This window comes from Anticarsia gemmatalis, chromosome 14 (genome assembly GCF_050436995.1).
Source record: "Anticarsia gemmatalis isolate Benzon Research Colony breed Stoneville strain chromosome 14, ilAntGemm2 primary, whole genome shotgun sequence".
NCBI lineage: Eukaryota > Metazoa > Arthropoda > Insecta > Lepidoptera > Erebidae > Anticarsia > Anticarsia gemmatalis.
The window spans coordinates 7271042-7293971 of record NC_134758.1 but is presented as its reverse complement, the minus strand read 5'-3'; the positions used below and the strand labels follow the sequence as shown (position 1 = coordinate 7293971).

General features: G+C 37.6%; 4 protein-coding genes across 5 annotated transcripts; 2 read left to right on the top strand and 2 right to left on the bottom strand.

The window, feature by feature from the left end:
• Positions 1-303: 303 nt before the first annotated feature.
• Positions 304-12567, top strand: Nup160 (nuclear pore complex protein Nup160). Of its 2 annotated transcripts, none has more exons than XM_076122607.1 (27): positions 304-566; positions 640-745; positions 855-1071; positions 1371-1476; positions 1742-1937; positions 2417-2589; positions 2695-2858; positions 3108-3201; positions 3372-3523; positions 3838-3977; positions 4095-4176; positions 4255-4381; positions 4631-4809; positions 5164-5290; positions 5408-5504; positions 5872-6009; positions 6481-6699; positions 6942-7060; positions 7386-7558; positions 7649-7744; positions 8284-8416; positions 8564-8725; positions 9152-9324; positions 9600-9681; positions 10480-10613; positions 11374-11583; positions 12429-12567. In XM_076122607.1, the coding sequence occupies exons 1-27, from the start codon at positions 473-475 to the stop codon at positions 12510-12512; spliced, it is 3777 nt and encodes a 1258-aa protein (XP_075978722.1). In that variant the 5' UTR covers positions 304-472; the 3' UTR covers positions 12513-12567. The 2 variants fall into 2 exon arrangements, with proteins under 2 accessions (XP_075978722.1, XP_075978721.1); XM_076122606.1 differs by having other exon boundaries at positions 4252-4381.
• A 38-nt stretch (positions 12568-12605) lies between these two features.
• On the bottom strand, positions 12606-15413 carry PMP34 (Peroxisomal Membrane Protein 34). The gene is made up of 3 exons (XM_076122608.1): positions 15180-15413; positions 15010-15070; positions 12606-13979 (listed from the first exon to the last, which is right to left on the bottom strand). Exons 1-3 carry the CDS (start codon positions 15234-15236, stop codon positions 13258-13260), a joined length of 840 nt encoding a protein of 279 aa, XP_075978723.1. The 5' UTR covers positions 15237-15413; the 3' UTR covers positions 12606-13257.
• A 298-nt stretch (positions 15414-15711) lies between these two features.
• Positions 15712-21565, top strand: Strump (WASH complex subunit strump). The gene is made up of 11 exons (XM_076122764.1): positions 15712-15918; positions 16252-16354; positions 16536-16727; positions 17102-17313; positions 17394-18811; positions 19288-19559; positions 19677-19804; positions 19883-20284; positions 20365-20594; positions 20679-20811; positions 21231-21565. Exons 1-11 carry the CDS (start codon positions 15797-15799, stop codon positions 21370-21372), a joined length of 3354 nt encoding a protein of 1117 aa, XP_075978879.1. The 5' UTR covers positions 15712-15796; the 3' UTR covers positions 21373-21565.
• LOC142978354 (leukocyte receptor cluster member 1 homolog) lies at positions 21383-22720 on the bottom strand. Its single transcript, XM_076122766.1, has 2 exons — positions 22568-22720; positions 21383-22382 (listed from the first exon to the last, which is right to left on the bottom strand). The coding sequence occupies exons 1-2, from the start codon at positions 22588-22590 to the stop codon at positions 21530-21532; spliced, it is 876 nt and encodes a 291-aa protein (XP_075978881.1). The 5' UTR covers positions 22591-22720; the 3' UTR covers positions 21383-21529.
• Between the last annotated feature and the right edge of the window lie 210 nt (positions 22721-22930).

Below are 22930 nucleotides of genomic sequence, written 5' to 3'. Positions count from 1 at the left end.
TTTATCTTAGGGTGGCTGAATATAACAGCGTCTGGTCATTTACTAAGTTAATATTCTAGGTTCGTCTCTTGGTCTACTTTCTGGTATGTAAGGGGTCAGGTACCTATGTGGTATACCTACATAGTTAAAGTGGGTGTATAAGTGATTGTCACATATGCATAGAATTAATTCGAAATTAAGTTAAGCAACAATAAGTATCTAACGCCCAATGAAAATGACTAACGTTTGATATTCATTATAATCGATTTGGTTGTAATTGCTGTTAGCGCATCCCTAATTGAAACTGACATTGACAGCCGGCAGGTGACAGATTTGATCGTTTGTTTAATCGCCTCGGATTGCTTGAAACTTGCAGCAGAAAATAACCTAAATAATATTATCACTAACAACAAAGTGTATTTGAATGTGTTTATACAGTGAAAAATAACCGGATAAGCAATATTATATCTTTCTTATACATAATTTCTTTGAAATGGAATTCTTAGAGGCTATGCCGGTTACTTTCAAGGAAATAACACCAAATTATAATTTACCCGAAAAATGGAAAGAAGTGATATTGAACACAGGTATGTAGTATTTTAAGGAAGTTCTCCACTTTTTAGAATGTAATAAGTACTGATCTATCTATGCACTTCGCAGGCGGCACGCACAGTACGTTGCAAGATATAAAATTGCCGCAAAAGGCAGGTGGATACTGGTACAAGGACTCCAAAAAAGTATACACGAGGAATCGTTTTATTTTTTGGTAAGAGTATTTGTATTATTGCAATGGAGATAAAAAAAAAACATTAAGAAAAGAGAGAGAAGAAGTGACTAGTGTATTAAGAGTGATTTTTATCTTTTCTTTATTGCAGGCAAACAACTTCAGATGCTATAGAACTTTCTGAAGCATCTTTGGACATTAACTTGTCATCTGCAAACTTAAGATGCAAAGTGGCACCTGGTACTCCTCCTTTGAGCAGTATTACAGTGTATGAGAGAAGTGCGTCTCGTGATGTTGTTATATTGGCTGCTACTGTTTCATCTGTACATAGAATGATATTCCCACATCCAGGAATATTAGACAGAAAGGTAAATATTGTAATGGTAAATAATAAGTAGGCTTTATTTCAATAAAATGTCTGAACTTTGACCAGTAGAAGACCCAAGATACAGCATAGCATACACAGGAACTCAACATGTTGATAAGCTTCTAGGTATATAGTTACTATGTTTCTAGATGATACAAGTTTTCTACTCTAACAAATCAAATTGTTAAAGACAAGACCAAAAGCTTCCATAATTTTATTAATAAATAGTAAACTGTTTATTATTTTGTTATTATTTGTTGTAAATAGGTAATGAATTGAAATTATATGTTTGGTTTTCAGTCAACTTTTGGATCTCTGAGCAGTACATCACCATCAATATTTCATGACACAAATGCTATCAACAATCCAAACAATTACTACATTCTGAATCAGTATTCTAATGCAAGTAAGTCATTTTAATTTATACTTATTACGTCCTTACTGTTGTACTAGATAGAGTTGAGTGCCTCCCTAACTACCTCAGACCCACCTTTGCTTATTACATATTATTATGTAGACCACCTTTCACAAGATCTGAAAAACTTTGAAAAAGAAGTGCAGCATCATAAAAAGGTTTCCAACTTCCAATAGTTTTGGGTGTCATATATGATTACAATATATTCATCACTTGTCATTATCATTACTTTAGTTTACATACCTAATTATTTCAGCAATCGGAGTGGCTCATACATGTTCGTCTCTATTAAGAGAAAATGGTGAAGCAGTTTTTGCACTAGCATTTGGGCATGGCGGTGAAGGAGGTTTACTGTTAGTGAAACTGCCAGTAACTGGAACAGCTGTGACCACTTTGTTAAAACGAGAATCAACTGTACCAAGATTCCTGTCAGGCATCACAGGAGCACTAAGGTATGTTATTTTCTTATCTTTTGTAGATTATCTATCACATGGTAAGTTAATTATTTGAGATTAGAAATGTAAGCTTTCTTGTTCTACAATCTGCAATATACTCAAACATAATACATTATGGTTGTACAACACATTAAATTTATACTAAAGGCCATATGTATATTTATCATAGCTGATATTTAAATTTACTAGATAAACTTTGTATAAATTCTTTATTTTTGAGTTGTGCCGCTTCGTTTGTGCTGCATATGCAGCAGTTAAATAAAAGAGGTTGAATTTTGGAACTATAGGAGCCTATGTCTTATGATATATCTAATATCTAAGCATTATTATTGTAAAGTTTCACATACCCAGTTAAATTCATTCAGTAGTTTCTACATACACGCCTTTTTACCGAAAGGGGAAGGCAGAGAACATAAAATAATGAATAGGTATCAGTGTACTTTAATCCCCAATTTTATATGAATAAACTATTACAGAGGGAAAAGTAACACAGATGGTGTGGAAACCTATGGAGTAGTTCTTACTAATGGTCTCGCAGTGGCAATATGCGGCGATACTTGCCTCCGCGCCTGGCAGTTGGATGAGGGTGGTGCACCTATTGCTGTCTCAACTCCCCTATCACAAACCTTAGTCAGACCAAAACCACCACGTAAGTAGCCTGATCACTGAGATTGATGGTCTTGTTCAAATCTTTATGATGAAATAAATATATGTCTATGAAAAAGGTTTGTACTTATTAAATCTCGTCTTTCAGCACACGGACACATGCTGCAAAGGACAATAGGATCAGATGGCAGTGTTATATTGGTGGCATATTTGTCTTTCCCTAATGAATGTGAATTTGTTGTTATGAAAATGCATGACGGTGCTCCCGGAGGTCTACGATTTTCTCACATCTGCCGAATTTTTGGACCTCAGGTAATATTTTGATTACATCACTAATGGTTGGCAGCTTCTCTCAAGATGTCAATTTTTTGTACCTGATGATAAAGTATTTTGTAATTTTAAAGTTTTCCTATTACTTTTTGTCTAGATATTCTGATAAGGCTCTACAATTTTGCACGCCTTTCCAAGCTAGTGATAGATTCATGTCATAATAAACAATTTGATGTTGATTAGTTAAATGAGTGTTGGTAATTTTTTTTACATTAAAGTGTTTTATTTCAGCTGGATCTATTAGACTACGCTATTGGATACGGAGAAGGAAGTCATGTCATCTGGGCCCTGTGGAGTCAACCTGATGGTGAAACTATTATAACAAGTGAGTTGAATGCATAATTTATACACAAAACAAACTACATTAATTATACCAGCACAAGAAGAGAATAAAAGACAAATTTGTCTTTTATTTAACTTAAAATTATCTTTGGTTCATATGTTATTAAAATGACTATAGATGGTTATTTTACTAAGCGTGTATGTCGCGGGCAGGTGTGTCGGCGGGCGCGGAGGCGTGCTGGCGCGCGGTGGCGGGGCGCGAGGCGGGCGCGGCGCTGCCGGCGCTGAGCTCGCACCAGCAGTACCGCGATCGGCTGCTGGCGCCCGGCCTCTTCCCGCCCTCAGTCATCAGGAAGGCTCTAGTGGTAATTACTTTACAATTACCTTTGTTTTTGCTTTTATAAACCTATCGATCAGTCACGTTGTAAGGTAGAAATCATAAGTTGAATCCTTAATTATGTGATGTATGTTAAATAGAAGTTAAGTTTTTGAAGCCAACCAATTATGCGTCACCAGGTAGGACGCTTTATTCTTTTTTGTATAACAAAACTGACTCGACTGCAGATAATATGTCGCACAAGTCCAATCCCATGTTTTAATATATTATTTCACTTCCTGGTAGCGTCTTGCCGGTATATTCAGCCAGAAATTTGTTTATAATATGTTTTGTGTTTTTTAGATATACAATCGTACATGGGGCAACAGCGAGTCGGGCGTAGAGGGCGACTTGGGCGAGGCGGCCATGAACGCCGTGCAGGCGCGGCTCCGCCACCTCACCGCCCGCACCGCCACGCCGGACCACGCGCATCTCATGCACAAGTTAGTGAATATTATAAGTGGTTACAACGTTCACATTAGACAGAACGTAATCATTAGCTAAAAAATTATCATTTACGTGTATAAAATAATTCACTCTACGACTTTTCTTTGTTTTAGATGCTGGTCAGATTTGTACAGTTGGTGCATGCAGTACATGGAAGGTTTACAGAAACCACTAGGTCTTATGGTACCGAAGCAGGTATATTCAGTGTTTCAAACAATTATAGTGCCTAAAAAAACACGTTTAACGTTTTAAATATTTTTTTTACGATAGCAGGAATCAGACGTCGAAAGCGGTTGGTGGTGTGCGGTCGTCCGTCGCGCCGGAATATCGCTCGTCTGCGAACTGGAAGCTCTGGAAAAAATGATGCTGTCGCCGGACGCTATATCGCTCGACGGAACCGGTACGATGGAATGTTCGCTGTAAAACGAGTCGTTCTGTTAAGTCCATTGAAATATTACGTTTTTTAGGCCTTAGCTTGTCCCCGGAGCCGTTCCTAAGTTTTTAAGATGGCGGCAGGAGGTACTTGTACTTAAGCTACCATTGACACCCCCTACACATTGGAAATATATAACTGCGTCCTCTGAAAAACACAAAATTAAATGTAACTTTGGAATGGAGCTATTGTGACTGTAACCGTGGTGTCGGGCAGGCGCGGAGGCGGGCGAGCTGTCGCGCGACGCGGTGCGCGTGGTGCTGGCGGGCGCGCGCTGGGAGCGCGCGGCGGGCGCGGGCGCGGCCGAGCTGGAGCGGCGCCTGTTCGCGTGCGCCGGGCCGCAGCACCGCCTGCTGCCGCGCCTGCACGTGCTGCTGTCCGAGCCGCCCGCGCCCGTAACTATACACACACGTTATATTTCTCTTTTTTTCGATAGCCATCTACGCTTTGATGTTTATCCGCCTTTGTCGCGTGACGGCGATGTACGCGAAGGCATTGCGGTCGGGCCAAAGATATGTTTCTAATCTTTTATAAGTTAAGAATTGTTGTAGCTGAACGTCAGCTGGGAGGTAAGTACTATTATACTTCGATGTCCGCAAAAGGATAGTGTCGTATGCGATCTTTTGATTACCGTGGGGCCTCCGTAATTTGTACTTTTGCAAGCTTTATCAAAAGATATATCATCGTAACCGGGCGCGGGCGGTTGCTAGCCCGCTTGATTGATCAATGATATTCTTGTGTATTTTCAGATCCTCGCTCCTCAGCAAATCGATGAGTTAACTTCAATACTCGAACCCATAAAAGACTTACAGAATGCGGTTCTCGAACTAAATGATGCGTTGAGATTGGACGTTCCGGAAATTGATACTGCAAATAGTAAGTCGGCACATTGAATATTGAATTTGTTATGGACTTAGTATTTTTCTAGTTTTATTTGTAATGCGATGTTTTTTGTGTCTTTCTTCTAAATATATTTATCGTTTCTTTTATAAGATGTGGAAGAAGAGACCGATGAATACGATTGTCTACTGGCCAGTGATCTTGGAGTCGCCATTGTTACCGAAGCGATACGACAGATGGCGGAGATGAGGTAACATATTTTGTTTCGACTTGTAAATATATCAATATTATTTACAATCATACTGCAGCAAAGTGATGTTATTATTCATGATACAATGATTTTTTGTTTTTCAGGACTCTAATTGATAAATTCAAATTCTGTTTTCATTAAATTGACCGTTAAATAGTAACAAATTACTTTTTTAGATAAAGCAGGGAGCCCAAAAAGACTATTATTCTCGAATTTAAATCCTAAGCTATATCCTCAGAACTTAATACTTACTTATTTTTAATCTGCCTCCTCCTCGTCAGGTCCTTACGTTACAAAAACTCGGTTAAAGTATGTAATTGTCAAGCCTTGGTGTCGTTAACCAGTATATTATTACGTACGCCGTCAGGTCGCGCGTGGTGCGCGGCGCGGTGATGGCGCTGGGCGCGTGCCGCGGCGCGGGCGACGTGCCGGGCGCCGGCCACTGCGCCGTGCACTGGCAGGCCTACCGCGCGCTGCTGTGGCTGCGCGCCGCCACGCTCACGCAGTCAGTAGCAGTCTACGTCTTGTTAACTATACACTATTTTTTTTGTTTTATTCTAAAAGACGACGCCACGAGCGCAAACCTCGTCGTCGAGGCCCGCCCTTTTGAAGCTCTGGAGTTGGTTCCTTTTACATGGATCGTTTGTTAGCGCTCGAACGCTCGAAGCGGGCGTCAGCTGTGTATCTGTCTCGCTCGGCGCCTCGATATAATGCCGGCCTATGTGTAGTGTGTGTGTATGTGTGAAGCGTACACTGATTTTTTGATAATTGATCCAAGTGGAAGATAGACTTGCATATGGACGCAGACACATTATTTGCATGCATATGCAAGTCTATCTGCTACATTTTACTGAACTACAGAACACATATTGATGTATTACGTTCGCCGCTCACGTTTTGCCACGTCGAGCATATACTATGCCTCGATGCATCGCTAGCGTCTCGGTATACACTGATCGTATGGATGTGCCGGCAGGACGGTGGGAGGTCCATCTGAAACATTCCGGCTAAAGCTGAGCGCACTGGGCGGTGCGGCGGCGGGCGGCGCGGCGGGCGCGGCGGGGCGCGGCTGCGTGGCGGCCTACGTGGGGGGCGCGGGCGGTGCGCGGGCCCGCGACCACCTGGCGGCTGCACGCGCTCCCACGGCCTGGCATCAGGCGCTGCCACTACTCGCCTACCACCTGGCTCACCAACTGTATCCTTTATTGTTTTTTCCGCGCCGAAACGTTTCGGTCTTCATATTATTTCATGAAACGTTTTAAGATCCAGCATATTTTACTTTAACCGTTATCTATTTAGTTGAATGCGACTGCATTACTCCTCTATTTTGATCTTGATACGTAAACTGAAAGACTTCATCTTTTAAGAACGCTCGGAGGAAGAGACGAGAGATGATCAATTTTTTAAACAAAATCAATTTCCTGAGCATCTAATCAGCTGGGCGGTGAGCGGTGGCTTTGAGTTTAGTTGGTGGTTGGCTTCGATCGACCAGCCTCGCTTGGTGCAGAACTACGTCACGATGCTCGAGCCCTGGTGCGAGTGGAACGCATGCTCCCGTAAGTACTTCAATATTGATTGACTGATTCTTTTACCGTGTCTCTAAATATTAACGAATATTATTTTAGTTAATTATTTGTGTCCAAGTTGTGGACTCAAAGCCAAACCCCTCCCTCATTACGGGAGGAGACCCTTGCCCAGGAGTGGGACAGTAATGGGTTAAATTTATTTATAATTATTCGTGTAAAATCAAACCTAATTGTAAAGATGTGTTATATTTTTTTAATAGTGTAAAAAAGAATAAATAAGGTCTCCTTTTTTACTATTTTATTCATCTGCCGTGCATTATTCTCCGATTCCGTTCTGATAGTCCCTTATTTACAGGTCAATTTATCCTCGGATTGGCGTTACTAGACTTGGAAGATGCAGAGAATGCGTACACAGCATTCTGCAAGGCGGCAAAGGGCGTCAGTACAGAACCGTTTTTGAGAAAACTTGTGGCTGCACCGGACGCTCGCCTCACTCAACATCAAGCACTAGTTTATTATTATATGAAGGTACATATTTAATTCAATTAGTTTATTGTTCTTTATCTAGCTCCTAATAGCCAATATTAATCATGAGGCTTACGTATTTCTCGATCACAGGTCATCAAATTGTTTGAAATACACGACGCGGGAGCGTGCGTGGTGCGGCTCGCGGAGACTGCCATCAGTATTGCCGACAAGGACGACTCGAATTTGGTGAGTTATCGTTACCTATGAACTATGTTGTACTACTTTTGAAGTTTAAATTATTTACCATATTCATCACTAAACTGAAACTATTTTCTGAACGTTTCGGTTCTGCCTGATATAATCTGTAACATATTAACATTTTAAGCTAATTTTTCTATACCTAGGAATGAAACTATGTGTACTGGATCCTGTCGTGAAGTTAAATTAATGTACTTTTACGAGTTAACCGATTCGTTGCGACTTGCGTTTTCGTAAACTTCTAGCTGTGGCGGCAAACAAATATTTCGTGACACGCCTGTCGGGCCAACCGCCATAGAAGTTGATGACTCAATTTGAGCGAGTTATATGATATTTAAAAAAGACACGCCTCTCGTGTCATACGCCATATATAAAATAATTGAATGGCACGCCTGTCGTGCCATCCGCAACGAATCGGTTAAGATATTGAACTGTATACGGATGTAGCATAATTATTCATAATGAATTACTTATATTAACCATAGAGCTTGTGCATTGGATATATTGATTGTATGGCGTATTCGCAGGCGATGTTCCAGTGGGTGGTGTTCAAGTGGCACCTATCGGGCGGGCGCACGGCGCGAGCGCTGAGCGCCGCGGCCGCCAGCCCCTCGCCGCACGCCCGCCAGACTGCCGCCGCCACACTGCTCACCACACTAGGTACGTCACTATGTTTTACTGTTCTAATAGCACTCAAAAAGTAAACTTGATTTGAGTACCAGTAAAAGGTTAATGATGTAGTATACGAACATGTTCGCATATCAAAGAAAATGTGTGTATCAAAATCAAACCTTATCGTTGCTGCAGCATCTCGGCGCGAGCTAAGTGAGCTGGTGAAGTGCAGCGCGCTGGCGAGCGAGGCGGAGCGCGCCGCCGCCGACCGCGCCAAGTTGCACGACGCGCACGCGCACAACCCATACTATGATTTCCTCTACGCGCTGCACATCTCCCGTCAGCATTACCGAAAAGGTGAGTCGATACCTTGACGATGTGTAGCTCCTCAACGGTGACAATAGTAGCTCGATTCTCTACTAATAATATCGACTACCGACAACTGGCTTGTCATCGAGAAATTTTATATGACAATCTGATCGGCGCCTCTGTTGGGCGTCGTAGAAACTATTTTGGCAGTACATTCTAACCCTCTTATTCATAAACACACTATAAACCTATTTTAGTTAAAAAGTAACTTCAATATGTTTTCTCTCTTTCATTTCGCTAAGGAGTGAAAGAAACAAAACACTTTATAAGCCTTTCATAACTTCATATATTTTTATGAATGAGAAGGTAAATGTCAAACTTTCGATACTCGACAGTACCGACTGTACAGATTCGCGCTACAGTCAGGATGTTCGGGTTAATATCGGTAACTAATAAATGTAATGAATGCGACAGCGGCGTCGGTGATGTACGAGCGCGCGGCGCGGTGCGGCGCGGAGCGCGGGCCGGGCGCGGCGGCGGTGCGGCGGCGCTGCGTGGCGGCGGCGCTCACGTGCCTGCGCCTGGCGCGCCCCGACCACGCCTACATCCTGCGCCCCGCGCCCGACCGCGCCTCCGCCCCCGTGCAGGTACACTCCACACTGCATTTGTAAAACAACTCTTGTCTATTCTTGCGAAGGTTTCGAATACGATAGGGCCGAAATTCGCCCTCAGGTTTCAGTAAACAATGATATTGAAATTGATAAGCGAATCACTATTTTCTGGCTCTATTGTCTCAAGTTAACCGTCCAGTATTGTTTATCTACTATTAGTTCATAAAATAAGGTATTCCTTTCTTAAAAGTGTAAGAATATTCTCACCAAAATGTAAAAAAATAAGACTGTTATGATTAATTTCGACGCAGGTGATCGGGCCAGACGAGTTAGCTGCCGAGTTGAGAGAAGAAGATCCCGACTCTTTAGGTCCAGTACAACAGGCGTTACTCAGTAAGATTTTACTATTACTTTTAAACCCTTAAGCGCTAACAGCCATTTAGACATAGTGTGCAAATTGAAAACTATATGATTTCTATGTGTAGTAACATTGCGCGATGAAATTTTATTTCCTAAGTTATGAAGAGCAGCGATAGTAGTCCAAACTTGCACTTCTCAAGTAGTTGACGGTTCGAAGCCAAGGCTATATTATACTACGCAGAACCAATGCTTGTAAGTAGGGAATGCAATCCCGAGTCGAGATCGTCAACTCGAGATCCCTCGCGATCAGAAATATCAATCCCGCGGGATCCCGAGATTTTCGGGATCCCGTCTAGTTAGTAAAAATAATACAATTCGAACGGCTTGTTTAATGTAATATGCGTGTGATAGTGTGGTGAATGCAATAAATTATTATTTGAAAGAAAATAAAAGCCTTTATTTTTGAATATTACTAACAACGTAACATAATTAACAGGTGTAATAACATGAACATAATCAAAAAAGTAGGTGTAGCTCCAGGAGATCAAAATAAAAAGTAATCACATGGCATTTTGAAAGTAGCCTCTTAAAATACAAAGTGTATCAATATAGTACGAGCTTCTATCGGCATCTTAAGTCTATAGCAATGTAGCCAGCTGCTGAAAATGCCGTCTCCGACAATCCCGAACGGGATCTCGTCATATTATGCTTCGGGATTGATCCCGAAAAAATACACGGGATCTCGCGAGATCGGGATTGCATTCACTACTTGTAAGGTTTTCGTATTCATGTGTGTATTTTTATGTAATTGTAAATATTATTTTATTTTAGGAGGTGGAAATCTAGACTTTGGTGCTTTATATCCAAGCTTGAAAGATGCTGATCCAGAAACACTACTGGCGGTGATAAAGAGAGCAATTAGCACTGAACAGTTTCTACCGCATTGGTTCCTTCAGAGATATATGGTGAGCTTTTAACTTCTATGTACCTAATGGGTATTCATAAGATGTTAGTTTAAATGAATACAACTATTTTGTGTAGCGGAGTAAGCTTTATCTCAGCTGTTAAATTAATCTCATAATGATCTGAATAGTATTTGTTACATATTCAAAAACTCTATAGGATATGTGATACTCGGTTTTGTGTTTCTTTTTGTGCATATTTTTTTATTTTCGACTATAATACTGATCGTTTTCGTAGAGGTTCCTAATAAGAATTAAAACGTAGTCGTCACTCTTGAGTTGTTTATTATATATCCATCAGTATGAACGTTAGATACGGATTATTTATTTTATTTTTTTTATTTTAAAAAAGACAACTCCCGCACTAAGAATTGCTCTTGTGTCGCGGGGACTTTTACAAACATACAAACAACGGACACAAAGCACAACCAGACCCGAAACAATTATTTGTGGATCGCACAAATAATTGTCCCGTGTGGGAATCGAACCCACGACCTCTCCCGTTGCCGTGGTATCGGCGTGGCGACCTAAACCACTGCGCCACGGAGGCAGTCAAAAATTATCCTTTCTGAATTTGGCATCGGTTCGAAGCGATAGAATCGTTCCATCGTTTCCTTAAAGACCCAAAAAAAATATTTCTTTCTTGTGCGTTTTTTTTTATGCAATTGGAAATCGTATAATTGAATGGCCGTACTCTGTGCCCCGCTTCTTTCGAGCGTGGCAGCGGGGCCCAGAGAACGATGGTGACGGTGGTGTGGTGCAGGAGGTGGACGGCGCGGGGCTGGTGCGCGCGCTGCTGCGCGGCGGGCGCGCGGCCGAGGCGGGCGTGGCGCTGTGCGCGGCGCTGCGGCGCGCCGCCGCCGCCCTGCTGCCGCGCTGCCCCGCCGCGCCGCGCGCCGCGCCGCTGGCGCTCGCCGACCTCGTGCTGGCCGAGCTGCGCCCGCACGTACCCGCCGACCGCTACGTCGAACAGGTACCGCCCCGGCCCGCATGTCGATGTCAATTTCGGTGTCGAATCCGAAAATCTAATATCTCGATATAATGCACCCTTTTCGCTATACATCTGTGATCATGCGTGACGTTTTGTCTATGATGAGAGATCTCCAAAGGTGTTTCGGTAGAACTCAAAAGATATCCTACTACTTGGCAGGAAAACTAAATTCTTGTTCTTGATTTATTTTGTTTTCTGCCACTAAACTAAATCAATTCAAATTATACGTAACTATAGTGTACATTTTTTGCATTTAATGTGGAGAAGAAGAAAAACAAAAGAAAATATCTTGAAACGTGATCTTAATATCAAAATTCATTACTACGAAAGATTTAATTAAATGCAACACATTATATACCTTAATCACTGAAGAAATAAGTATTTTGATATTAAAGTAAGGTAATTGATTCAATACTTTGCAACTCCTATGTCATATAAGTGCTAAATATTTTTTGTTCTGAAATCCGTACATAGATACATTACGTCATTATTAGCTCAGTCACTATTTACCCATCAGTTAGAATTACCATTTACTCTTGAGTATCAGAATTAACTTTTGTGTCCGCGATTTTACTAGAATTCCCGGAACTAACTATTTTTGTTAGAATTTGAGGTAACTTTCGTAAATCAATATCTATGATATTTATCGTTTTGGTACTTGAAAACAGTGAGGCGTTACCTCAAACATTACTATGTATGAATAAACTGACTTAAGAGTTGCGTTAATATGATAAGTGCAATTTTCCAAGAGACAACTCATCTAAAAGTGACTGGACTAATACATGATTAGTTGAACAGTTCCTTAGATACCTTTGTATGTTTTTCAGGTTTACAAGGACTTAGAGTCTCACGTTGAAGAATACACGAAAGTCGTGATAAGGACCTCAGAAGATTTGAAGCTGGTTTGTTAGAAATAAGCATTAACTTAGTGTAATATGTAATAATAAACAAAATACTTTTTTTTAACATTTTTTTATTTACGAAATAATACACATTTATTCCGTCACCGCCAGTACCACCATTGAAAATAAAATACATAAGCGTATCTCGAAAATCATCGTAAATACGTCTTACTGGGTTTTTTTTAAAAAAGAATTCATGTCAAAATAAATAATATCCACTACTTATAATAAGAGGAGCGTCACCTTTACCTACGTACAAATATAAATAATTCATAATTATCCATGTCGGTCATAAAAAATAAAGTAGCATAGTATTATTGTGTATTTATTAAATATGTGTATAAATTAAATGACGACGACCTCAGCTTAATAATACTGTCAAGGTTACTTGTTCTACGCGGACAGAAATGTTTGGTTAAAAACGCGATAATCACATAAGTATACAATGCTGGGGTAAGTCGTAAAAACCAAATCTATGAATGATTTAAAACGTTGCTACATATATGCAAATAAAGCGTTCTTAGTTTGGCACATCTTGTTCCAATACTCGTTTTTAAGTTTATCATAAGTGATTAACCTTACTCGGAAGCCTTGACTATGTTGTTTGCAAGTCAAAGATACAATGACAATCATGCCGTTCTAAGCGACCTTCTTTATTACTTACTTTGAGGTGAATTAACAAAACAGGTTTTTGGTTTTATTTTACTCCCAACTATCTGTTCATACATTAAATAACAGTTACACTAAAAATAAATTAACGTTTCGCTAGCCTAACTCGCATTATCGTTAATACTAAACGGACAAGTTTTTCGTAAATAATAAACATGAGAGCGGCTGTCATGACTGTTTGTAATAATTTGGCTTCAAGACCACGGAATGCTACAAGAGGTTTAGATTTCACATCTCTGTATAAGGGTTTTAAACTGGTACCTGCGCGAAGCCTTGACTGTACCAGCTGCAGAGGGTACGTTAAAGTCGTAGCAACGGCTTTCGCTACAGCGCCTACTAGGAATGCTGAGAAAGTATCAAACGAACCCCGAGCTACTAGTTGTCTCTTCAGAGACTCATAAACCATAAACTGAATAGCTGGATTGGAAACCAATAGCAGAGAGGGCAGAGTACCAGACCACAGGCCTTTGGCTCCTTCTTTTTGAAAGAGATCGAACAGTCCTTCTACGAGACTGTTATAAGACGCCTTCTCGAGCTTCATCCGAGTATTGACAACCCAGAGAGGAGACGTCAACAGAACGTTAATACTCCCAGCAATTATACCAAATGTTAAGTCTTTTAAAGCAGATGTATCTTTTGATGCCAATCTACGTAAACCGTGAAATGTATAAAAATAAACAAAATTCGACACAGAAATCGATTGCAAAACAGGTGATAAACCACGATAAAGGGAATCCAGTCCTTCTTCTGTAGCTAACTTTACTAAAAGTTCGAATGTCGATCCTTGAAGTTTATTTGAATCTTCAACTGTAAAAAAAACAAAGAATAATGTAAATGAGTTATCTTTTGTTCATATAATAATATAGTAAGTTTTAACTACTTAACATTAACGTGACCTCATTCCTTTTTAATCAGTCGCGAACTAGCGATTCATTGAATAGATCCGTTTGTTGGTTAAACGGAAAGAGACTACAGGTGGTCGGAAAATCACTCATACCTATTTTTCAGAACTGGCCAGAACTTTATGAGCTCCAAAAAAACTACATTTCACCAAATAGTTTTCATGTGCGATTATAAGACTTCACTTTATCGAGAAGACAGGCACCTTTTTTTGGTTCATGACGTTGTGGCGGCGACATTGCAATATTTCGTTTAATAGACCAACCATAGTGGCGAAATTGGCTTATCATGTTAGCTTTTATTTAAAGCCCCCTAGCATCCTAAATAAATGCAATGAAAATATCGATGATAAGTAGGTGTAATCTAACAACTTCGTAAAACTCCGTGTGCAAGGTGTGCAGGGTCAGGGAGGTGGGTCCATTTCCTAAATAATTTAGAATTCACACGTGAGTCACCGCTCACATGCAGCAGACGGCCGATATTTGCTACAGCTACCTACTTCATATTGGACATACACAGTTTTTTTTGTTATAATCTAGACACATACTGCGTGCTAAGCTCTTTACTTATTTATTGGACTATAAGTACTTGCGTAAAATACACACGCACGCCGCAGATTTTTACACCCGAAATTATTTATTTTTCTCTGGTAAGTAGAACATGCCATTAGGTCTGCCGACATGATTATGTTAGGTAGGTATACTGCATCAATATGTAAACAGAGGTCATCCGTTCAAAGCTTAGCTGCATACATCAGGCCACCGGCGCGCAGTAACGGCGCAACAGTAATATTCATCATTATTAAAATGTATACTATTGTAACTTGAGCGATGGTTCGTTTTCACGGTAACATATTTTCTAATTATAGATGTATGTACTTGGAATTTAAATATTGATTTCCACTTATGTTCGTATAATATTTAAAATATTTATTTACCTTGTAATCTTGATCTCAATGTATCCAGCGGATAAAATACAGCCATCCCCACGACGCTGCCCTGAAAAATCAATACGATATTATATCCTCAATTTATATTATTAACCATACTTAATATAAATCCTATAATGTTATATTTTAATCTAATCTCTCATACAATTATTACGTACCGTAGCTCCTGCAACAGCGTGCACTAGAGTTTCATAGCTAAATAATGAAGGTGCCATTTTCCCCAGCTCGTATTATCGTCAGGACAGCACAATAATCATCTAAAATTCGTCGCACTTTGACCCTGTCCTCGATAGAGATGAGTTAGATTATATTTACGCGACTGCTATGAGGAAAAAATAATTACACTGTGCGGCGAGGACCATCACGATTCACACTAGTTGACTAGTGATGGGACTCGGTACGTTTAGATTGAGAGTCTGAAAGAACGATTGAATGAATTAAATTATGACGCATAATGATAATAGTGCAATGATTTAGCAACATACTGGTGAACAAAACAGTGAATAAGTGTCTAGTAATCATTTAAAATATCACTGATAAAACATATAGAGTTGTTTGAATTAACAAACTTTAGAAAGAAAGATATTTTATTAAATGGTATTTTAGCATTGTTGATAATGGATTATTAATCCATGGTGCACCACTAATATTATGTTTGACTTTGACAGATGTCGCTATTGACACTTATGACATTAACTGGTTTAATAACATTACAGATTTGACAGTCCAAGGTTTCCAAGTTTGTGTTTTAGTGTTTTAGAGATAAGTTATAAAAATGAAGTTATTTATGTCGGAAGACAATCTATGCGCTCAAAATTTATTGAGATTAGTGTCTCATGGGAATGCGATAGTTGCTGAAATCCTTAGACTTAAGGATCATAAACCCTCGGCTTATCAGTAAGTGTAATCACTTGTCTGTTTAGCCAAGCTCATAATAATATGCTTCTGTTTTTATATACATAGAATAATTTATGCAAACATCTTTTTCAAGTATGTTTATTTTGAAACCTCCAATCTTATTCTCCTAACCGAGGTATGAATTTTAGTTTTTACGTTTTGTTGAACCACTAATTTATTTTAATTAAATAGGTAGGTATATGCTTACAGATTTTTTGAATGTAAATACATTTACTTCACTATCATCAATATGAATCATATTTAAATTTGGCTTATACTATTTTTTATTGTTATCTGACCTATTTTATTGAAATATGTTTTACTATATTGCAGACTTGATAGTAAGGAAGCACAACAAAAGTATCAAGATGTTATCATGGATTTTAGTTATTTTAAGATTTCAGACATTCAAGAAAAGAAAATTAATATGAACTCAGTAAGTATTTAAAGCTGTAGAGCTTATTATAAAACATAAACTATTATCAATAAAATAATTTACTGAAAAAAATAAAAAAAGGATTATGGATTTAAATCAGAATATTATGTTCCTTGACTGAACAAATTCTCTTGCAAATTAATAAAAAATCTCATAATAACATGTGCATTACATTTTACAGAAATTACAAGATCTGGATGATGAGCTTAAAGAGAAATACTTGGAACTAATAAATAGATTTTATTTGCTTTTCGAAAATATATATCAGTACATAGGTGATTTAAATGCATTTGTTGAACAGCTGAATGATAATACTTTTATACAACAAAATATAGAAACAGTGTTAAAAGATGTAGAAGGCAAACAACTACTGGTAAGTTATTAAATTATAACTTGTTATTTGTATTCAACCTTCATTGTAGGACACATTTCAGACATGATTTAGAAGAAAAATAAAATGTGGGAATTTCTTGTAACCTTTCTTGTTGATAAATTATAATTATATTCATAGGCAACTAGCTTGTGCCTACTCTTTTAGGTGTGACTCTTTAACAGTCCCTGCCCCTGAATTCTTCTCCATGTTGTTCAATAGTAAAAAATCTGATATCATATTAAAAAAGCACAAAGCTAATCTTTGATTAATTTTATTAGAATGTTTTGTAAGGATCCTCATTACATAGTATGTAGGTATAAACAATTGACCAAAAATCGATAACTAATAAATAAAACATTTTATGTTTTTTTCAGTGTGAAAGCTTGTACTTATATGGTGCAATGCTTTTATTATGCGATCTCTATATTCCTGGTCCAATGAGAGAAAGGCTGTTAGTAGCATTTTACCGCTACAGTACAAGTCAATCCCAGTCCAATATTGACGATGTTTGCAAACTACTTAGAGACACTGGATATGACCAGATAAATGGAAAAAGACCTGCTGATTATCCTGTTGAGTACTTTAGGTAAAATGTGTATTTTTCTTTGTATAAGAACATGAACACAGTTTTTTAATAGCATTGATCTCATGTTGTCGTCATTTCAGTCGTGTCCACATAAGGCCAGAGTTTATTGAAAAAGTAGTTGGAAAATTAAGATCTGAGGACATTTATAACCAACTGGCAGTGTATACAATCCCAGAGCATCAAGCATCGGCACTAGCTACACAGGCCAGCATGCTCATGGTGTGTCTGTTTTTCATACCACATTATCTTCACACAGACACAACTAAAATGAGAGAAATAGTTGATAAATTCTTCCCTAGCAATTGGGTAATACCAGTATACATGGGTGTAACTATTAATATAATTGATTACTGGGACAATTTTAAAGCAGCTAAGTCTGCTTTGAATAATACATGCAATGGCAAAATGGTTAAAGAAGTATTTTCTAAGAGAGGTGGATCAATCATCATGCTAACAAATAAAACACATCAGCTATTAAAAGAAGGAACATTAACTGATGACTTTGTCTTGGATAATATTAATAAAATTCTGAGTCTCCTTTTAAATTCCAATTTAGTTTTGAGATGGCTTCTTTTGCACAACTCTGAAGTAACATTTTATGATAATAACAAAAAGAGTAAACAACTCAAAGATCTTGTGTTAAAAGAAACTAATTATGATCCTTTGAAAATTTTGGAGCTTTTGATTAGTACTGCTGAGTTGGAGTTGAAAGTGAGGGAGATTTTAAACAAATTGTTGGAAAATAGGATTGAATCATGGAACATGAATAAATCCCTTGCAATAGAGGCGATCAATAGTTTATCAGAACTATTTTCTGGGGCTAAACCTGTTACCAAGATACAGGAAAATGAACAGTTGAAGCTTTGGTTTGACAATATTGCTAAGCAAATAGCATCATTAGGGGAACCCACGTCTTCAAAGTCCATCAAAAAAGTAACTCAACTATTACAAGCCTTAGATGAAGTAGAGGAATTTCATGGAATAAAAAGCACCTCAACTATTGTCCAGTTTTTATGTGACAGCAAAGAAGCTTTGAAAAACCTTTTGAGGGCTGCATCATTAAAAGAGGACTCCTTGGTTAACTTGGAGACAATTGCTGATGTTAGTTATGCATGGTGTACAATTGACACATACACTAAATATATGCAAGACAGCATCAAAGAGAATCCAGCAGTGACAAGTCGCCTTAGAGCACTTTTCCTAAAGCTGGCCAGTGCCATGGAAATACCACTGCTGAGAATAAATCAAGCTCACAGTGATGATTTAGTTTCGGTCTCCCAATATTACAGTAATGAACTTATCAAATATATTCAGAAAGTATTACAAATCATTCCAGAGATGGTATTTAATATTGTAGAGAAAATAATTGACTTACAAACCTGGGCAATCAAAGAAGTCCCTACTAGGTTAGAGAAAGAAAAACTGAGGGAGTATGCACAGTTGGATCATAGGATGGAAGTTGCCAAACTCACTCATTCTGCTTCCACCTTTACTACAGGTATGCCTATTTAAATATATCTACGTTTTTTGCTTATCCTCAGCCAAAGCAAGAGCTGCAACGAATGTTACTTCACCGCTAAGTACAACTTTAATGATAATAAAATTATTGAATACCTTTATGGTACCTACTAAAAATTAAGTAATCCCGACATCTTCCAAAAATATTATAAAGCTGAAGAGTTTGTTTGTTTGTTTGTTTGTTTGAACGCGCTAATCTCAGGAACTACTGGTCCGATTTGAAAAATTCTTTCAGTGTTAGATAGCCCATTTATCGAGGAAGGTTATAGGCTATATATCATCACGCTACGACCAATAGGAGCAGAGTACCAGTAAAAAATGTTACAAAAACGGGGAAAATTTTGACTCATTCTCTCTTATGTGACGCAAGCGAAGTTGCGCGGGTCAGCTAGTCTTCCAAAAATGGTTAAAAGAGAAACTTAAAAGTGCAAATCGTAATTTTTAAATCACTTACAGGAATCTTGGATATGAGATCAACTTTAGTAGGAGTCATAAGAGTTGATCCTGCAGAATTGTTAGAAGAAGGTTTATTGAAAGAACTAGAAAGACACATCAGTAAGAAATTCGTAGAATTTTTAGAGCCTCAAGGCAAGAAATATCAACCGACAGCTGCTAACTTACTGGCACGCCTGCAGAAATTAGCAGAGAGCATGGATGGTTATAGAAGATCGTTGGAATATATTCAGGATTACATTAACATTCATGGATTAAGAATTTGGCAAAAACAGGTACTTTCTATTCTAATATTATTATGTACCTACCTACTACTTAATTAATCATTACATATTTGACTTGCAATTTAGTAAGTAGTATATTTTACAGTGGTTTGTCGTCTTCTTTTCTAGATATCTGCAATTATAAATGAGAGTGTGGCCAAAGAAATCAGTTACCGCAAAGGAGTAACATTATATAGCCCTTCTGCTGGTTTTATGGGCAGTCTTGCTCGACAGATTCCCCAACTGCTGGATGCGAGGTAATGAAGCAGCGTGCGTAAACAGAGCTATAAAACTATAGTTATATCGATATTTAATAATTATTATATTATTTCCAGAATTTGTACATACATCAACATTTGTGGAGCTTGGTACGACACAAAATCTCAGAATGAAATTATAAATAACAAAACGTTCGCGAAACTGAATGATGCAGTTGGAGTTGTAGGGCTTCATGGCTTAGATACTTTGTACGGGTTCATGATAAAAAATCAAATGCAAAATATCCAAGATATATTCAGAAACAACCCAGACAAAATAGCTGTAGGGAATATAAGTTCAGATATGAAAGATTTGGAGCACATTCTTAGTAGAGGGCAGAAAGTATTTCAACAGTTGTCAGATGTGCTTGTCTTAATAGGAACTCTGCAAATAATCAGAAAACATCTTGCTTACCAGTTGAATACTAGTTGCAAATTCGATTCTGCTCAACTAGAGGCTTCATTGAGGACAATGAATGAGTAAGTAATGTGTTGTGTATTAGCAAATTAATTGAGGTCTTATAATATATTACAATATTTTAAATTTTATTATTTTTCAGGTCAATTATCAGTGAACTTAAAACTTCAGTTCACAGCGAAACTAAACCTAAAGTATCATCATTACTGATGCACAATCTTGAGGAACATTTGGTGAGATGTGGTATTTATGAACCATATGAAAAAATATACGTGAAAAATGCACCAGAGTTATTGAATGTTGATATGGGACTTATACTTGTTGTATTTTTGATATCACAGCTACCCAAATTGCAAATATGTTACACTACAGGTACAGTAATTTGTATTATATTACCAATGCCCAGACACATTTTTATTGGACCTCTTAATATGTTCATTCTTTTTTATTTTTTAGGCGACCTAATCACTAGGAAAGCTGGTGATAATATTGATGGTTATCCATTGTTAGTTGGAATCTATTCTTTACTGCGTCAAAGTAAAAGTGAAAATATTGATAACTTTGTAGACAACTTATGTTTGTATGTGAGGTCAGTACATTTTGTATTGTTTTTAACTACTTTTTTATCGTAATATAATGGCATTCCCAGCATGTGTGGTGTCTATATCCAAATTTCAAATTTTCACACTTGTACTACTACATCATGGCTCCACATTGTAGTTGGGAACAGGTGCAAAGGTGCATGAGAGTAGATAGTTTCTGTGGGGTTCAATTCACAGTTACTGTTGTTCTCAGGTCCTATTCTGTTTTTTTTCTATAGACAAGGGTTTTAAGTCGCATTCATATATATCTTTTTCAAAATTAGGGAAAACAATAATACGAACGATATTATAATAGTAAACACGAAATAACTTTTTAAAACCAGTGTGCTAACTATGACTTTGAGATATACATGTTGGAGTGTTCTTGTCTTTAAAAAATAATAAAATGTATTTTATCTCTTTTCAGACTAAAATATTCAGAATCTCCATCAGATGTGGCTAGCATTGTGAGAATACTACAGCTGTTTTGTGAAACTTTCAACTACTCCTTCGATAAACTGGAAGATAAACTTCCATTAATGATACTTACTCATACTCTTTTGAAATAAAACTATAGTGTAATGATAAATATACTTAACATTTTATTGGACTATATTTAATATTAATACCTAAACAGTTTAATATAAAATCATGCTATTTCTATGTTAATTACTTGTCTTGTTTATAAATGACTAATATTTTACAGAAATGATATACAAATTGATGTTATCTATAATTTTGTCTTGCAAGTTCAGGATTAAATTGTGAATTATAAACTGGTTTTACTTTTGTAATCTTTTCAGGTTCTGTGTTTGTTGGTTTATTAAGACATGTTAAAAACTTTTCTGTTTTATATTTCTCTTGTTGTTCACGTCGCAACCTGGCTTCTCTTAATTTCTGCAGCTTTATTTCTTTTTCATTATCTTTTTCTTTTTTATTTTTCTTTTTCTTATGTCTGTTCTTATCTTTGCTGTTGATTTTTATAACACTTTCATCGCAGTCATTGCGGTTACTTGAAGAAGTCTTTTTCTTCTCTTTATAAGAATGATGAAGATGTTTAAAGGCATTTATAGGGTCCAGCATTTGTTTCTTTTTCCAACATACCTCACCATCTTTCTCATCAAGTTGTTTTATCTTAGGCTTACCATCTTGATCTTTTAAAACCAGTTTATCATAAGTATCTTTGATGTCAGTAGACCTTGAAGCTTGTGATGGCAAGACTTCATACCAGTTTTTTTTGCCAAGAGCTTCATTAGTGTCTTGTCCAAGATATGTTAAGTAACCAATTTTCTTTTCATATTCTTCTTTTTTGTCCTGCACTTCTTTATCATGTTCTTTATTTGTAGTTTTCACAGCATCTTCAATATCAGTAAATAGGTTGATATGTTCAGTGGGTACAGATTCTTCCTCTGGTTCTGTGACACCTAATAATTTTTGTTTGCTTTTATGCTTTAGCACACTGAGGCGTGCTTCACGATCTGCCTTTTCAACTCTCAGTCTTTCTTGCTTCTCTTTTTCAGCAGCTTCTGCTTCATCTTTTCTTACCCTGGCTATATTTTCTTTAGTTCTTACATGCCACCTGTAAAAAATCAAAATAATTGAAACTTTAATTAATTATCGACAAATGGTTTTTCTTAATTTTAACAGTATGATTATAGCAATTCAGTATTCATTATTGGTAAGCAATTTTGTTGCAGGTATACCTATGTAGGCTAAGGATACATAAATCAAAATTTTAACTACTATTATTGATGCATGTAGTACCTTTTTTTGGGTAAAATGTTCATTTTAATGTGCTGTTGGTGTAATCTAAAACTGTAAATTGAAATAAATAATAAAGCAAACAATAACAAGTTCTTTCTGATCTCTGTCAAACACTACAGTCACAGTGTGTCAACTTTGATAGTATCGAGCTGTGTTGCAAACGGTTGCAAATATGTCAAACTCACGCAAAGGGTTGTTGTACTTCCGGTGCTTTTACGGGTTAGGCGAGTCAAAAAGTTCTTAGTTTATATAATTTAGGTTCGTATGCATGATCTTCGACAAACACACTATTATTTCCAATCAAATTCTTTATCTAAATTTTTGCATAAATGTAGGTAGATAATTCTTATTGTTCATGAAACC

What these genes read in the sequence shown, in the direction of transcription:
- PMP34 (XM_076122608.1), bottom strand. Translation starts at nt 15,236, where the DNA reads ATGGCACCTTCATTATTTAGCTATGAAACTCTAGTGCACGCTGTTGCA. An exon ending in ACGCTGTTGCAGGAGCTACG is followed by an intron (nt 15,071 to 15,179) that starts GTACGTAATAAT and finishes TTGATTTTTCAG; the next exon opens with GGCAGCGTCGTGGGGATGGC. An exon ending in ATTGAGATCAAGATTACAAG is followed by an intron (nt 13,980 to 15,009) that starts GTAAATAAATAT and finishes TTTTTTTTACAG; the next exon opens with TTGAAGATTCAAATAAACTT.
- Strump (XM_076122764.1), top strand. Translation starts at nt 15,797, where the DNA reads ATGAAGTTATTTATGTCGGAAGACAATCTATGCGCTCAAAATTTATTG. An exon ending in CATAAACCCTCGGCTTATCA is followed by an intron (nt 15,919 to 16,251) that starts GTAAGTGTAATC and finishes ACTATATTGCAG; the next exon opens with ACTTGATAGTAAGGAAGCAC. An exon ending in TAAGAATTTGGCAAAAACAG is followed by an intron (nt 19,560 to 19,676) that starts GTACTTTCTATT and finishes CTTCTTTTCTAG; the next exon opens with ATATCTGCAATTATAAATGA.
- Nup160 (XM_076122606.1), top strand. Translation starts at nt 473, where the DNA reads ATGGAATTCTTAGAGGCTATGCCGGTTACTTTCAAGGAAATAACACCA. An exon ending in GGAAATTGATACTGCAAATA is followed by an intron (nt 5,291 to 5,407) that starts GTAAGTCGGCAC and finishes TTCTTTTATAAG; the next exon opens with ATGTGGAAGAAGAGACCGAT. An exon ending in CCGTCAGCATTACCGAAAAG is followed by an intron (nt 8,726 to 9,151) that starts GTGAGTCGATAC and finishes TGAATGCGACAG; the next exon opens with CGGCGTCGGTGATGTACGAG.
- LOC142978354 (XM_076122766.1), bottom strand. Translation starts at nt 22,590, where the DNA reads ATGAACATTTTACCCAAAAAAAG. An exon ending in AACATTTTACCCAAAAAAAG is followed by an intron (nt 22,383 to 22,567) that starts GTACTACATGCA and finishes GATTTTTTACAG; the next exon opens with GTGGCATGTAAGAACTAAAG.